At 43.8% G+C, this 16,226-nt stretch overlaps 1 protein-coding gene across 1 annotated transcript in view; it reads left to right on the forward strand.

Moving 5' to 3' along the window:
• Positions 1 to 16,226, forward strand: part of LOC126109862 (protein unc-45 homolog B) — a 128,430-nt gene that overhangs the window by 2,516 nt on the left and 109,688 nt on the right. The window contains exon 3 of the mRNA XM_049914928.1: positions 1,722 to 1,889. Coding sequence (XP_049770885.1) covers positions 1,722 to 1,889 — 168 coding nt within the window. The remainder of the gene's footprint in view (positions 1 to 1,721; positions 1,890 to 16,226) is intronic.

The following is a 16,226-nucleotide window of genomic DNA, read 5'->3' on the forward strand; positions in this document are numbered from 1 at the left end:
TAAAATAAATCTGGATTTACAGTGAAAAGTCTGTTTGCATGGGAACACATAGCAGAGTTACCAACTGTATTTGCTTTCTGTTTCGTGCACAATGTGTCCAAAAGTCATGCACTGTGAGTGCTGAGCATGGAATATTGTTTTTGTGTAAGTTTCTTATCGCACTGATACTGAGGGGACGCACTTAGATGCAGTGAATCTACTTAGATTGTTCATTGCTCTGTCAGATTCTTTTCACATCATCATAATATCTCCCATATCATCATCCTCTGCTGCTTTCACTTTCACCTCTCAAAGCTATGCATTCATCTTTATTGCATTCCTTTCCCATGTTTCAATCATTCATTTGCTAATACCTCATTTGAAGTTCTCAACAGTCACTGGTATTTTCAATGTATCATGCTCTACTTTTATTAATTTTGCACCTTTTTGAAGTTTCTTAAGTTTTAATCTGCAGTACACAACCAATAAATTATGGTAAGAGGCCACATCTGCCCTTGAAATGTTTTGTGGTTTAAAAAAAAAAAGGAAAGAGTTTTCAAATTGGTTATATAATGGCAGGCCAGAGATTTTGCAGCCAAATTTTAAATTGTAAGACGTTTGCAGGAGCAGATGTGGACACTGACCACAATTAATTGGTTGTCAACTGTAGATTGATACTGAAGAAACTTTGAAAAGGCAGGAAGATGATGATGATGGTGGTGGTGATTGGTTTGTGGGGCGATCAACTGCTCAGTCATCAGCGCCTGAAAAAGGTATGAAATTAAGGAGATGGGATCTCTATGAGTCAAAAGAATGAAAGGTCATTGAGAGTTCAGAGGGAGCACTGGGCTGTGATTTACTAGAACAGGAGAAAGGAATACAGTACAAGGTCAATGGGTAATTTTGAGAGATGGGATAGTGAAGGCAGCGGAGGATTAAATAGGTAAGAAATCCTCGGATATCACAGAAGATATGGAATTTAATTGAGGGAAGGAAAAAATATAAAAATTTGGCAAATGAAGCAGGTGAAAGGGAATACAAATGCCTAAAAAATGAGATCTCATATAATATTTTTTGCTGTATGTATCCAGTATCCATGTTTCCCCTAGTGGTACATGCTTCTAAATCCTTACATTTGTCATCCAGCCTTAGCTGCGTAGCCATTTTGCACTTCCTGCCAGTGTCATTTTTTAAATGTTTGTATCCCCTTTCGCCTGCTTCATTTGCCAAATTTTTGTATTTTTTCCTTTCATCAATTAAATTGCATAGAGTTAGATTTAAAAATGCTTTCATAATAAAAAATTTTCATGTATATTTTGTTCATTTATTTGCAATATGTTCATTACAATATTTTAAATACTACATTTATGTATTGTGTGTGTGTGTAATGTAATGTAATGTTTGTGTTGGATGATGATGATGGTGAAACCCTTTGCCGGAACATAGCTTCCTGCTTGCTAATAGCACTGACGGGGCTGCTGAGCTTATTGTCCCCATCGGATGGGTGGATCACCAATAACAGTATCACCTGCCCTCACTTCATGAGACACTGCAGGACGGTTCAGTATTTAAACCAGGAAACTGATACAAAACCAGATGATCAGGCAGCCTTATGCCACTGCTTCTCTACCTCTTGCAGCCCAAACACTGGCAGTGACATTTTTTTCACCACCAGGATTTGAACTGTTTTACGTCAGGGTCCTCGCAGGCAGATATTTAGTCACGTTCCGACGATATTCCAGGTGTCGCAGATGATGAACTACGTGTGCGATACGAGCACCGAGAAGGAGAAGCGCGAGACGGCCGCCAACAACCTGGTAGTGTTGGCGAGGGAGCGGGCTGGTGCCGAGTGCCTGTACGCGGCCGACGCCCACCGGCGCCTTGCCCATGTCGCACACTCGGAGCCGAAGGTCAGTACGTGGCACGGAAAGTTAAGTAGCTACGAAAAGCAGTACCGTCTTCGACATTGTATTTGTCCGGTTATTATTTATTTCTACTCCTTGACAAAAAAACTTAAGTACCTAAAAGGAGAGGAGAAAATGAAACGTCAAGTGTCGAGTGGTCGCGATGTCGTGGTCTCTGGCCCGAAGACTGGTTTTGTGCAGCTCTCTGTGCGAGTTGACCCTGTGTAAGCCTCTTAATTTCTGAATAGCTATTTCAACCTACATCGATTTCAACCTGCTTACTGCAGTCTAGCTTTTTTCTCTCTCTGTAGTTTATCCCCCCTGCACTTCCTTCCACTACCAAATTGGTGATCCCTTCACATCTCAGAATGTGTCCTACAACCGATCTCTTCTTTCGGACAAGTTCTACCGTAAATTTCTTTCCTCACCAGTTCGATTAAGTACCTCCTCATTACTTATTCGATATACCCACCTAATCTTCAGCATTATTGTGTAGTATCACATTTCTAAAGCTTCTGTTCTCATTTCGTGTGAACCGTTTGTCATTCACGTGTAATTTCCACACAAGTCTACACTCCGTGCGGTATACTCGGCCGGCATCCACACCGCAGCTACCACTTGCACGGCAAGACGGCCGTGCCGTATCTGTAGGGAGGAGGGGCGTAGTAACCGTGACCGGCGTCTTTCGAGCCGGCCACCGACCGCACGTCAGTGTGCCGAGTTTTGCCGCCTTTCGTGTCCCAGGGCGAGGGAATGAGGGACTATGGACAGAAGTGTCGAGTGCCACAAAAACTGTCTGTTATCGATATTGGAACAGAACTCAAATACAGAGTCTGTGGATGAATGTCCACACATTGTATGCTGAGGTGACAGAGTCGAGGGATACTATCTAATACTGTGTTGGATCTTGTTTTGAGTGCTAGTGCAGCAGTTTAATATGGCACGAACACAACAAGTCGTCAAGAAGTCCTCAGCAGAAATGTTGAGCCGTGCTGCCTCTATAGCCATCCACAACTGTGAAAGTGTTGCCGGTGCTGGATTTTGTACACAAACTCAACTCTCGATTATGTCCCGTAAATGTTCGACGGCTGGCCAGAATGTTTCCTCGGATAGTACAGAATATTCTTCGAACCGATCACAAACAGTTGTGGGCCTGTGACATCACGCATTGTCGTCCGTGAATATTCCATTATTGTTGGGGAATATGAAGTCTGTGAATGCCTGCAACTGGTGTCCGAGTAGCTGAACCTTACTATTTATGATTGACGATTAGTTCAGTCGGATCAGAAGACTCGGTCCATTCCGTGTAAATAGCCCACACCGTTATGGAACCACTGATAGCTCGCACATTGCCTCGTCCACAACTCAAGTCCGTAGCTTCGTGTGGTCTGTGTGACATTCGAACCCTACCTTCGACTCTCACCGAATGAATTCTGGACTTGTATCACCAGGTTACAGTTTTCCAGTCACCAAGAATCTCACCGATATGGCCACGAGCCCAGGAGAGGTGTTGCAGGTGACGCTTTGCTGTTGGCAAACACACTCGTGTCACTTGTCTGCTGCCACCGTCCATTAACCTAAATATTGCTGCACTATCCTAAAGCATATGTTCTTTGTATGTTCCACATAGATTTCTGTGGTTGTTGCCTGTCTGTTAGCACTGACAATTGTAGAGTCACTGCTGCTCTCGGTCGGTAGGTGAAGGCCACCAGCCACAGTGTTGTCCGTGGTGAGAAGTAATGCCCGAAATCTGGTATTCTCGGCACACTCTTGGCACTGTGGATTGTGGAATATTGAATTCCATAACGATCTCCAAAATGGAACGTCCCACGCATCTAGCTCAGACTGTCATTCCGCATTCAAAGTCTGTTAATTCCCATCATGCAGCCGTAAACACGTCGGAAACCGTTTCACGTGAATCACCTGAGTACAAATGACAATTATGGCAATGTACTGTCCTTTTATAGCTTGTGTTCATGGTACTACCACCACATGTATATGTGCATATCGCTATCCCATTGTAGCATTACACGGGTAATCGTCTGAGTAGCCCATGAAATCTTTAAGCAGTCATCTTACCGGGATGTCCATTAAAATCAGATATACTTAATGTCACGTTAGAGTAGGAGAGTCAATACAGGTAGTAACGCGTAACGTCATCTGAAGTCGAGATCTTTTTGTATTGCAGTTTTTGCTGAGAAATTGACACTGTATAAAAATCAATAGGTAATGAGATTTTTGTCATAGCAGATCACAATGCTGCGTTATGCATGATTTTTTTTTTTAAAGGATAATAACTTCTGAGTTGCTCAAGTGCGCAGACAAGTTGTAATCGAGTGCGGGTCCTCTTTAATTTTAAAGAACTGACCTAATATTGATAATCCATAATCCAGAGTTGGTGTGGAAAACATTCTAGAGAGGCACAGCCAAACTTTGTTATAAACAGATTGCGCGTGGTCTTTGAAATAACGACGCAAAGTTTGAGATACGCGTTAGGCTATCGCGCGTTATAGTCGCGTGAAGGATTAATTGATACTCCCCTTATTTTCTTGATATTAACGTGGTAAGAATTATTAAAGAATTATTGGAGGTTATAGTAATCGTTCTTGGTGCTTATAGTAAATGGGGTTTGATTTACTGTGTGAATGTGACATATATTTACTGTTTGAATACGACATATATTATTCACGGAATAGTTGATTGATTGATAGAATGGTTAGCAACCGATAAGCAGATTGTAATGGAATTACCGTAACAATCATTTCAATCATTGGTGACCACTACACACACGCACCAGAAACCTAATGACATTTGGAACGGATGAATTTTGTTTCAACTGCTCGGGATCAATAAACTTTATCCGAAGTTGGAACTTTATAAACTGTGTCATGTTCCTTCAGTTTACTAGATCCATAAAAATTATAGTCAACACTACAATTTTCACCTTTTGGAAAAGAGAGTGCTTACCTTTTTAGAGAAATGTTTCAGCTTTAGTCATCAATCTTCCCAAAACAGACACTCACACGTAACACTGCATCATCGTGATCGACCACATACGCGCCCCTTTCTCCCTCCCTTTTGTCGAAAACCGTGAGGTATAGCTGCGGTAAGATGAAGGAAGAAGGAAGAGGGTTTGGACAGCCGAGGAGAAAAGAAGAAAATGACGACGACAGAGCAAGAGAGAGAAAGGAGGAGAGGGGAGATCACACCGTGACTTTGGTCACCTCAGAAATGTCTATCCTAGAGATTGCAGTGGATCCATGTACATGATTAAGTCTTCGAATTGTACTCGGTGGCAGAGCATAAGGGACGGAGGATGATCGACAGTGGGATCGGACCCGACGCATGGACTGTGCCCTCATGGACGACAGGCTTCGGGGACGTAGGACCGTCAGAAGCGATGGCTCGATGGTGACGACGGCCGGTAGGGTGGTTTGTGATGAGGTGTAGCACCTGTAAGCAGTGGACGGCAGTCCTCCGTAGCGTCGGCAGTAGGAGCTCGCGGTGAGGGCGATAACTCCTATCGGTGATCTGGTATTGTGGCTGGTGTGGAGCCTGGAATTGTACTGGCTGAAGCAGGTTCAATAGTGGTTCAGATACTCTCTGGCAGAGGGTTACCAGCACGGCACCGAGTTGACACACGGTGTGGCGTAATGGAGTGGTGTCCCGACTACGACACACTCTACTGTAGGAGGCACACCGCCTGTCAGCGAGGTCGATGCCACTGGACACTGTGTAGGTTACAAGGAGCTGTGATGTTAATGGCCCGAGCTCGACGAGTTACATTCGTCTGAGCTGTTTATTCGGTTGATCGGTTTAAAGGTGGGAGAAGGGACCGAACTGTGAGGTCGTCAGTCCCTGCCGTTTATTCGCACCCACAGTGCCGACCTGGTACGAAGATGACTATAGACCCGGGCAAGTATTGTACTGCCCTTCCCCGACACCTGCAACTCGACTGCAGCACACTGCACCCACAGCAGCAGCCGTCACGGTATACAGTGGCACCACGTTTGCCCAGTACGGCACTCCTTTTGTCGGCACTGGCCCACCTCTGCGAGCCGTATGACCCTGTCGTTATTTCCCAGCATTCTTCTGTCGGGCCACTCGGCACCTCACCGGTCGGTCAACTTAGGCAGTGTGGAGCTACATTTCTTTGGGCTGGGAGCTGATGGCACGAGTGGTCCCACAGTCGGAGCACTTGTCGTAGCGTGTCGTAGGCCTGTCGGAGCTCACGGCCTCCTGTACTGTGTCTGTATCGCTGAATCTTGTTGAGTGCTTTGACCGCAGACTGTGTTTCCGGGCTACGTCAGTGCTGGCTGATAGGACAGATAGTGTACTTAAATCTGATGCTGTGATAGCGTAACGGTGTGGCCTGTGTATTCGAGAAACTCTTACTGTGTTTTGCGTCAGCCGTTATCGGATCGGACAGTCTTTAGTGGTATTGCTTCAGAAGCTGTTTTCTGTTATACTTGCTTAACGTACTGTGTAATAAAGTTCTGTTGTTCTGTGGCTACCTGGGCACATCTATTTTGTAGTGTGCACATCGCACTATGGGATTTGACAGTCTGATCAAATACTTTCAGGAAAGGCTTGCTAACACTTAAGTTAGTTTCAATGTTGACAAATTTCTCTATTTCAGTAATTCTTCTCTTGCTGTTGCCAGTCTGCGCTTTATACCCACTCTACTTTGGTCACCATAAATTATCTCGGTGTCCAAATAGCAAAACTTGTCTACTACTATTAATGTCTCATTTCCTAATCTGATCTCTTCAGCATCACCTGATTTCATTCGACTGCATTCTGTTACCCGTGTTTTATTATTGTAAAGTGGTTATGTGGCTTTATCTCAGTCATCACAAAGCAAATGAACTAAGAAATTGTCAGTGCAAGCGCACAATGGATCCCTTGTTAGCGGACAGTTACATTCTGCCCCCATCCATCCCCTCCCCCTCACAAGCCTGGATGTGTGTACTGATTTGATTGGGAATATCGTCTTCGCGTACCCTCTGGGGGCATGTCGACTCGTAAGTGTCGTAACTGGCTCTCTGAAACCTGGACATTGGCACTGGGATGGTGTTAACTTCTGAGCTGGTCCCAAACATGTTCTTCACAGACCTCTGAGATCTTGCCAACTGAGGGAATTCTTCAACATTACGCAGGCAGTTCATAAAAATGAGTGTCAATTGTGGATGAGTCATTTTCCAGTTGAGAGATGGTAGCTGGAGACTCCACTCCTGAGAGGTAACATGTGAGGGAAACAATGTCTGTGACACTGTGCTTCAGAGCTCCCCGAATCTGTGACACAGAGCTAAAACCGATGGCTCCTCACGCAGCAACACTAGGCGTAACGCAAGTGTGTCTCTCCAAAACATTAACAGAACTTGACCTCTCCACTCAGTGTGACGGAGTACTTGCGTACAGTGGCCATCCGACATTGCACAGAACAGAGATTTGTCAGTGAAAATTACACAGCAAAACTCATTGTCACTTCGTGCTTCTGGGGTATACCGCCACTCCAAATGGAGCTGTCTCAGTTGTGATGTTAACGGTACCGTACTCGTGTGACACCAAACAGGTAGCTCAGCTCCTGTTAGTCTCTGAGGTACAGCAGGACACGTGGTGTTATAGTGACTCCATTACTCGAGCGCTGCTGGCAGGTGCCGGTGTGAAAGGGTTACGATGCATAATATAATGATCGTTAATGGTTTTATCGGTTACTCACTGAGCAGCGGCAGAGTACACTCGTAAAAGAGGGTTGTAATTATACGAGCTTTTGGACACAGTGGCACCGTATTCGGGCAGAAGGGTTGAAGGGGAAGGAAGAGGGGTTGAAGGAGAAGGACTAGACAGGTCTAGGAAAAGTCACCCAGAACCGTGGGTCAGGGGAGACTTACTGCACGGGATGAGAAAGAAAGATCTGTGCGGTAAGTCTCCCCTGACCCACGGTTCTGGGTGACTTTCCTGAAATCTACTCCTTTTCCTAGACCTATCCAGTCCTTTTCCTTCACTCCCTCTTCCTTCCCTTTCAACCCTTCTGCCTGAAGGAGCCTCTGGCTCCAAAACTTGCCTAGTTACAACCCTCTTTTATGTATGTGTTCTGCTGCCTCTTAGTGAGTAGATGTTTTATCTGTCCAGTTAAAGTATTTTGTCACAAATTGATTGTTTTCAGTGCTATTGAAGAAGCTACATCATATACAAGTTTACCATGCAACAAATAGTTTGGAAGTATGGATTAAGCACATTGAAGATTGTATAAGCATTGTACTCATTACTTTGAATCATATCATGGCCATCCGACGTTGCACAGAACAGAGATTTGTCAGTGAAAATTACACAGCAAAACTCATTGTCACATCGTGCTTCTGGGGTATACCGCCACTCCAAATGGAGCTGTCTCTGTTGTAAAAGCATTTTCACAAGTATAATAGAGATCGAAAGTCAAAGAGTAAATGAGTAAGTGTTTTGTACCACACACTTTCTAAAGTAGCCTGTGTTCTTCCTCAGGGGTCAAGCTATGTCCATACAAAATTTCATCAAAACCGGTTCAGTGGGTTACTCGTGAAAACGTGGCAGACAGAGTTACTTTCACATTTACATTATTAGTATGAATAAAACACTGAATAACGATATCATTTTTGTGTAATCTGATTTTGTCGAAGTTAAGCCTTTACAGTGCCCCAAGCTACGCTCAAGTCACCTGTGAAAACCACAAGAGAATTCGTTTAGTAGCTTTCGAGATTAGCATGTTCGAACAGACAAACAGCCAGGCAGACGTGACAGTTCTAGATTAAAAAAAGTCACAGTATCTCCCCCCCGCTACTGCGGTACAATTTTGATGAAATAAAGTCTGTACGGTGCCCTGAGCTGCACTCGAGTTACCTGAGAAAGCACCATCAGAATTGGTCTAGTAGTCTTGGAGACGCGTGTTCGAAGAAACAGACATGACAGTTTTCCAGCCTTATTATTGGTATAAATAGAGTGACATTTGTTGCTACCACTCACGATTATTCTTCATTTATTTTCTGCACAGATGTTGTGGGAAATAAGTTCCTTTATCCAGTGCATTTCTCACGTATTTTGACATTTTTAGGAGTTATGTTTGTGATGTGTGAGCTGAAAATATTATAATACACAAAAAAACTCAATAAAGGGAAAGATTTCCCCAAATGTGTTTTGCAGAAAATAAATGATGAAGAATTGTGACTGGCAGCAGCAAAACCTATTTTATAACAAACAATACATTGTTTGTACAGTGCAGGTTTTTACCAGTCATTTCTGTCGTATAAAAAGCGACGTGTACGATCCGCTGTCGGTGCGGTCAGACTTTATCGAGCAGAACATTGGTGACAAATGTCATTTGCCTCACGTCAAGTTTAACGCCAGGTCACTATCGTGGCCAAGTACTCCACGTGCCCCGATACTGAACAGTTCGACCAGCGGACCACGTAGAGACCTGTCACAGAGCCCCTTTCAAACTCTGTGAAGTGGTGATAGCATTGGGTCACACGAGCGCATAGCATTCCCCGTGGTTCTTCACAGTGCTCACTACCCACTTGACACTGTTCCTTATATAGCCCGTTGTGACTGATGATGTGGTCACATGATTTCTACAGTGAAGTACTCTCGTGGCTGTTTTAGATCATTACAATAATCATTTATATCATGTTCAATTCCACAGGAATGAGTGTCCCATGACTGTGGTGTAATGCAGGGCAGAATGGAGGTCAGAATCATTCATAATGACTTATGTCTTCTTTATTCCATTGCATATGTAGATCTCAATTGACAGTGCACAACGTGACTATGTACGAGGGGGGACCCAAAAGAAAGTGAACTCCGAGGGCGCTGCCACACGTAGACGTAGTGCAGGGTTCTCACGCTAGATGGTGTTAGTAGAGACCTTCACGAAACAGCTATGCAGATGGCGTCAGTGTAGAGCTGAACGTGCAAGTGTGGTATTGTGTTTCCCTGACTGTTGGCGGGTTACCTCTGCGAAGTCGTTATGGCAGCTTTAAACGAACAAAGAGTGTGTGTGAAATTTTGTTTCCTGCTTAAAAAACTGCAACAGAGACACACCAAATGCTTCAGGAAGCTTTCCAGGAGGACGCTATGAGCCGCACACAGGTTTCCGAGTGATTTTGGCGCTTTAAACGTGGTGAGATGTGTGTTGAAGACCGAGCTCGTTCTGGACGCCCTTCAACATCGCGAAATGAGGAGAACATTGAAAAGGTCCGCCAAAAGATCAACGAGGATCATAGCCAAACAATTGACCAAATTTCAGCAGAGACAGGAATCAGTTGGAGCTCGTGCCAGCGGATCTTGAGTGAGGATTTGCACATGATACGTGTTGCTGCTAAATTTGTTCTGCACCTTCTCACACAGGAGCAAAAAACCATCCGCATGAATGTGTGTCAGGACTTGAAAACAGAGACTGCACGTGATCCAAACTTCTTGAACAAAGTCATTACAGGGGATGAGAGTTGGTGTTACAGATATGACCCAGAAACCAAGCAAGCATCAAGCCAGTGGAGGACTCCCAACTCTCCCAGACCAAAGAAAGCAAGGCAACTGAGGTCAAATGTGAAGATGACGATTATTGTCTTTTTTGATATTCGTGGAATTGTGTATCAGGAATTCGTACCCCCTGGCCAGACTGTTAACCAGCACTTTTACTTAGATGTTTTAAGGCATCTGCGAGAGGATGTGAGGAGGAAACACCCGGAACTTTGGCGATCAGGTGACTGGTTTCTGCATCACAACAACGCTCCAGCACACACGGCCTTTCGAGTGACCCACCATTTGGCATCTCAGAGGTGGTTTGTCGTTTCCCACGCTCCGTGTTCGCTGGACCTAGCCCCGTGCGACTTTTTCCTATTTCCACGATGAAAAAAAACGCTAAAAGGGGAGCATTATGACGATGTGGAGGCGGTAAAAACAGCTTTGGAAAGGGCACTGGACAATATCAAACTTGAAGAGTTCCAAACATGCTTCCAACAGTGGGAAAAGAGACTTGACAAGTGCATCGCATTTAATGGAGAGTATTTTGTAGGTGACTGAAGTAATTCTGTAAAAAGGTTCATCAATAAATTTTTTATGACAACAATCTGGTTTCTTTTGGGTCTTCTCCCCCCCCCCCCCCCCTTGTATAACACACTGACGATAGCTGCACTGTCAATTGTAATCTAAATATGCAATGCAATACAGAAAAAGACAGATGTCATTACGACTGTTGCTGACCTTCTTTCCGTCCAGAATCAATATGAATGTTTATCACATTGCAGCCTTGTTGGACCATTATGTCCAGCGCCTTAACTTACTTTGTTAGTCAGTGTATTTGTTTGTTTGTGCCAGAGTTCTGTATGTGTTTCATTTATCGTAATTAATGAAGTAACTTATCCACAATCACTACAGTGTAGTATGTGCCCTAGTTCTGTTGTGAACTTGTGCACGGAAAGAGCTGGAATACAGTAACTTTGTAATTAATTGATTGCATCTGTGTGTGTGTGTGTGTGGGGGGGGGGGGGCAACAGTTGAGCCATCTTAGGAAACTGTTTATGCCCTTACAAAACAGGTAACAGCTCGTATTTAACCCTCGAGAAATGACTGCCGTTCACTGACAACTGGCATACTCAATGAAATGTCCACCGGAAAGCTATTTTAATTAAAGTTAATAAATCTGATTGTTGTCTCAAACAGGTGACATCAAACCATACGTATGAGGACCATCAAATTAGTATTAGTTGTATAATTTATTCAGTTGAGGATAATTTTTCAATGATTTAGGATTTGTCAGATTAATACAAGGAAACACAAATTGTATATACAGACATATCAACACGTAGGTGTTTAATGAGGAGAAAACAGGACAGATGGTCAGCTGTTTCCTTCTTCAAGAAATCATCCCAGTATTTGCCTAAACTGTTTTAGGAAAATGATGGAAAACCTAAATAGGATGGCTGGCCACAGGATAATCCTCCACCCTCCTATATCTGAGGCCAGTGTCTTAACAAATGCACCATCTCTTTCAGTTACACTTAACGTACAGTACTTGTGTTTGTATAGACTCGGAACAAAATAGCTTAGCAATGTAAGAAATAATTACACCCTGTACATTCAGTCTCTTCACACTTTTTGCTGCTCACAACCACACACACTTAGAAGTGAGTTTAGGATCACGACTGTACCACCGTGCCTGCGTCTTGTCTCCGTACCTTCCCTTCTGCCTGTCAGAAGAACTGAGTCGGCATCTGTGACCAATTAGTGAGATGTTGCACTTAGAAAACGGGTGAAGCATTGTAAGGATGATGTACTATAGCTTAGGCCTATTTTTTTAATGCATTCTGTTTGTTGTTTAATGATTGAAATTTTTCCCTTTCGTATTCTTCTGCCTTCTTCTGTACCATACGATGTCATTTTGGTTGAACCACTGTGAGGTTTTGGAACTTGCAGTTGGTCATATTACTCTTAGTGGTTTCTTTGACACAAAGCACATGTCTCCCAGCCTCTTCCTCCTCCTTATCTCACATCCCTGTCTTTGGCAGATGGCCAGAAAAGATTTAATTAAGCCATGTGAAGCTTTTAGGCCCTAAAATAGATAAAAATTTAAATTGGAGGGCAAATGTAGATTTCTTTGCAAATAAATTCAGTAGCCTAGCTTTTGAAGTGTGTATTTTGAAAATCATTAGAAGCATGTGTTGTCTAACAGGTAGATCTGTGCCACCCACTCTTTAAAAATACTAACCGTGCCTTATCTATACATTAATGAAATTTTGTTCTTTCTTTACAATAACCTCCATACAGCTGAAAACTAAGATTTACAAAGAAAATTTCAAATTCCCTCACACAGATTAAAACGTTTTCCCCAAACATCACTCACTATATACAGGACTAAAGATGATGATAAACAAAAAAACCTAGAACATGTTTAATGTGATGATGTTTGGTTTGTGGGACACTCAACTGTGCGGTCATCAGCGCCCTTACCGTGTCCCAGTTTTTACACAGTCCAAGTTTATACAATCCAATCTAGCCACTTTCACAAATGATGATGATGAGCAGGAGGAGGAAATGTTGACGACAACACAAACACCCAGTCCCTGGGCAGAGAAAATCTCCAACCCGGCCTGGTATTGAACCCGGGACCCCATGATCCAGAGGCAGAAACGCTAGCCACTAGACCGTGAGCTGTGGGCATATATAATGTGGTGGATGGCTGTATGATGATGGGGAAAAAAAGTAATATGGTGCTTGGTGCACTGAAACATTGGCTGGGCTGTATGAACATTTAGCAGATAAGTGCTCCTATTCCATAGGCCAATTTATGGAAAGCACAGAATAAGATTTTCACTCTGCAGCGGAGTGTACGCTGATGTGAAACTTCCTGGCAGATTAAAACTGTGTGCCGGACCGAGACTCGAACTCGGGACCTTTGCCTTTCATGGGCAAGTGCTCTACCAACTGAGCTACCCAAGCACGACTCACGCCCCGTCCTCACAGCTTTACTTCTGCCAGTATCTCGTCTCCTACCTCCCTAACTTTGCAGAAGCTCTCCTGCGAACCGTGCAGAACTAGCACTCCTGAAAGAAAGGATATTGCGGAGACATGGCTTAGCCACAGCCTGGGGGATGTTTCCAGAATGAGACTTTCACTCTGCAGCGGAGTGTGCGCTGACACGAAACTTCCTGGCAGATTAAAACTGTGTGCCGGACCGAGACTCAAACTCGGGACCTTTGCCTTTCGCGGGCAAGTGCTCTACCAACTGAACTACCCGAGCACGACTCACGCCCCGTCCTCACAGCTTTACTTCTGCCAGTATCTCGTCTCCTACCTTCCGGTAGGCAGAGTGAAAATCTCATTCTGGAAACATACCCCAGGCTGTGGCTAAGCCATGTCTCCGCAATATCCTTTCTTTCTGGAGTGCTAGTTCTGCAAGGTTCACAGGAGAGCTTCTGTGAAGTTTGGAAGGTAGGAGACGAGATACTGGCAGAAGTAAAGCTGTGAGGAGAGTGCTTGAGTAGCTTGAGTAGCTCAGTTGGTAGAGCACTTGCCCGTGAAAGGCAAAGGTCCTGAGATCGAGTCTCGGTCCGACACACAGTTTTAATCTGCCAGGAAGTTTCTTATGGGAAGCAATTTGAACAAAAATACATTTATCTGATCATAAGTCGTCATCCTCATTGCTGAGCATTGTGACCCCATGAACTGAGTGTCTCCATCCCAGAGGGTTGCCAGCTTCTCTTACTGTCTGCTGAAGAGATAGACCGGAGATCATCTCGATTTGGTCTATCCGTCTGCTCGCTGCTGTTCCTCTCGGTCTCGTGCCCTCGATCTTTCCTTGCAATATTATGGCCAAAGACTGGAGAATTTTTTCGGTGACTCGAAGAGAAAGGTATCGAGTTGTTCAATAAGGGACACATTTATTCTTCTTTCGCTCCATTTTATGCATAGCATCCTACGCCAGCACCAAAGCTCAAACGCATTGATGCGTTGTTTGTCTCTGGCCTTCAGTGTCCGTGTCTTGCAACCATAAAAGAAGACAGAAAACACAAGTGTTTCAACTAGCCAGATCTTTTTGCTATTTGTTATTGCCCTGCTTTTCCTGATCTCGGTGACCTCCTTCATAGCCACTCGCCCTAGCGTGATCTGTCTTCTTATTTCACCTTCACAACTTCCCGTGTTGCAGACGGTTGACCCAAGATAAATGAAGGAATGCACGACTTCCAGTTCTTTTAATCGATCTGTGAGCTGGATCTGTTCTTCTCACTCAATTATCGTGAGTTTGGACTTGATGAGTTTGATGTCTAAGCCGTATGCTAGACTAGTGTCCTTTATTCTTGTTCGTAACTCAGCAAGTTCATCTTCGCTTTTGGCAAAAGCTCAGTGTCATCAGCAAAATGAAGGTTGTCGATAGTTCTCCCACCGACTGAGATGCCTTTGCTCTAACCACTGAGAACCTTCCTAATGACATGTTCTGCATAGATGTTGTACAGTCATAGAGATGGGACGCAGCCCTGTCTCACACCTTTTGATATTCTGAAGGAATCAGACGTGCCAGCACTTGTCTTTACAACCGCACATTTATCTATATATGTAAAAATGATGTTGCAGTTGTTGTAGTGCAAAATTGCATGTAAATAAATTTTAGAACTTTTCAGTTTAAAATTTGTTAAAAAAGTTGTTGTGGTTCGTTGCATTTCTAACTTTCTTCTGCACAATATATTATAACTATAAATAGTGCTGCAGTAATGTCTTCAAATTAATGTCAACGTTTCATTCTTTTCTATTTTCTTTCCATTTATTTAAGAGGCACTTATGATCTTTTTCCTACTTGACGTGTCTCCTGTACAACGGATCAAAAGATTTGAACATTGTTTGACTGTATTACATTTACATTAATTTTATATTAGAGCCACATTACTTTCATCAGAGCCAGAACTGACTTGAGATGCTTTGGGTGAAAGTAGTCCTATTTCTCGAAATGGCTCCAACGTGGACACTGTGCTGGTGTGGTTTACAGGACACTGTGGAGAACAACAGTTGTGTGTTTTTGCAAATCGTACCAAAGTAAGACATGTTGCACAAAATTTTCAAAATTCCGCAGCTCTGATACTCCTGTGAGGTGCTGACATCAGCGATAACCACTTTCTGTGTGCCACATTGTGACCCAGTTGTTTAAAGTTGCTTAATGTTTTTCATTCCTCACTAACTGTACAGAAACAGATCAATTCACGAGTTTCGGGAACAAGTTTGCAGACTCCAGTATTCCCGCCAGCAAAAGTCCCGACGGAGACCGACGAGCTGGCACACGTGTGACGGCGCAGTAGTTCGGAAACTGTTCACGGAGGGTGGGCAGACCCGCTGGCAGAGCTGTTTACTCGCAAGCGGCAGGGATGTAGCCTCTTACTCGTGCCGAGAGTTGTCGTGTGGTCGGCCGTTAAGATGCCTGCAGCAGCCACATGCCTATTAACGCGTGTTCGTATGCTCCACTTTCTGTAGTTCAGTTAGCGTGCCGAGATCGTTCCACACACGGTGTTCTGTCCACCGGTCGTTACAAAGTCACAGTCGTCCCGTATTGTAGCCGTGCCAACTGTGTCGATTAATGGTGTTGCGACACATACTGCAGATAGTAAACAGACTGATATTTCAGTTATGGTATATTGATAATTTTTACTTTTGGACCATCTAACTACAATTGAATGAAAAAAAACACACACACACACACACACACACACACACACACACACACACACACACACACACACACAATTATAATGATAATAATAATAATACAAAGCTCAATTGTTTAAGTTTTTCGTGGCCACTTGTTGAGAAAACTGCCTATTGGCT

This window comes from Schistocerca cancellata, chromosome 12 (assembly GCF_023864275.1).
Source record: "Schistocerca cancellata isolate TAMUIC-IGC-003103 chromosome 12, iqSchCanc2.1, whole genome shotgun sequence".
NCBI classification, from domain to species: Eukaryota; Metazoa; Arthropoda; class Insecta; order Orthoptera; family Acrididae; genus Schistocerca; species Schistocerca cancellata.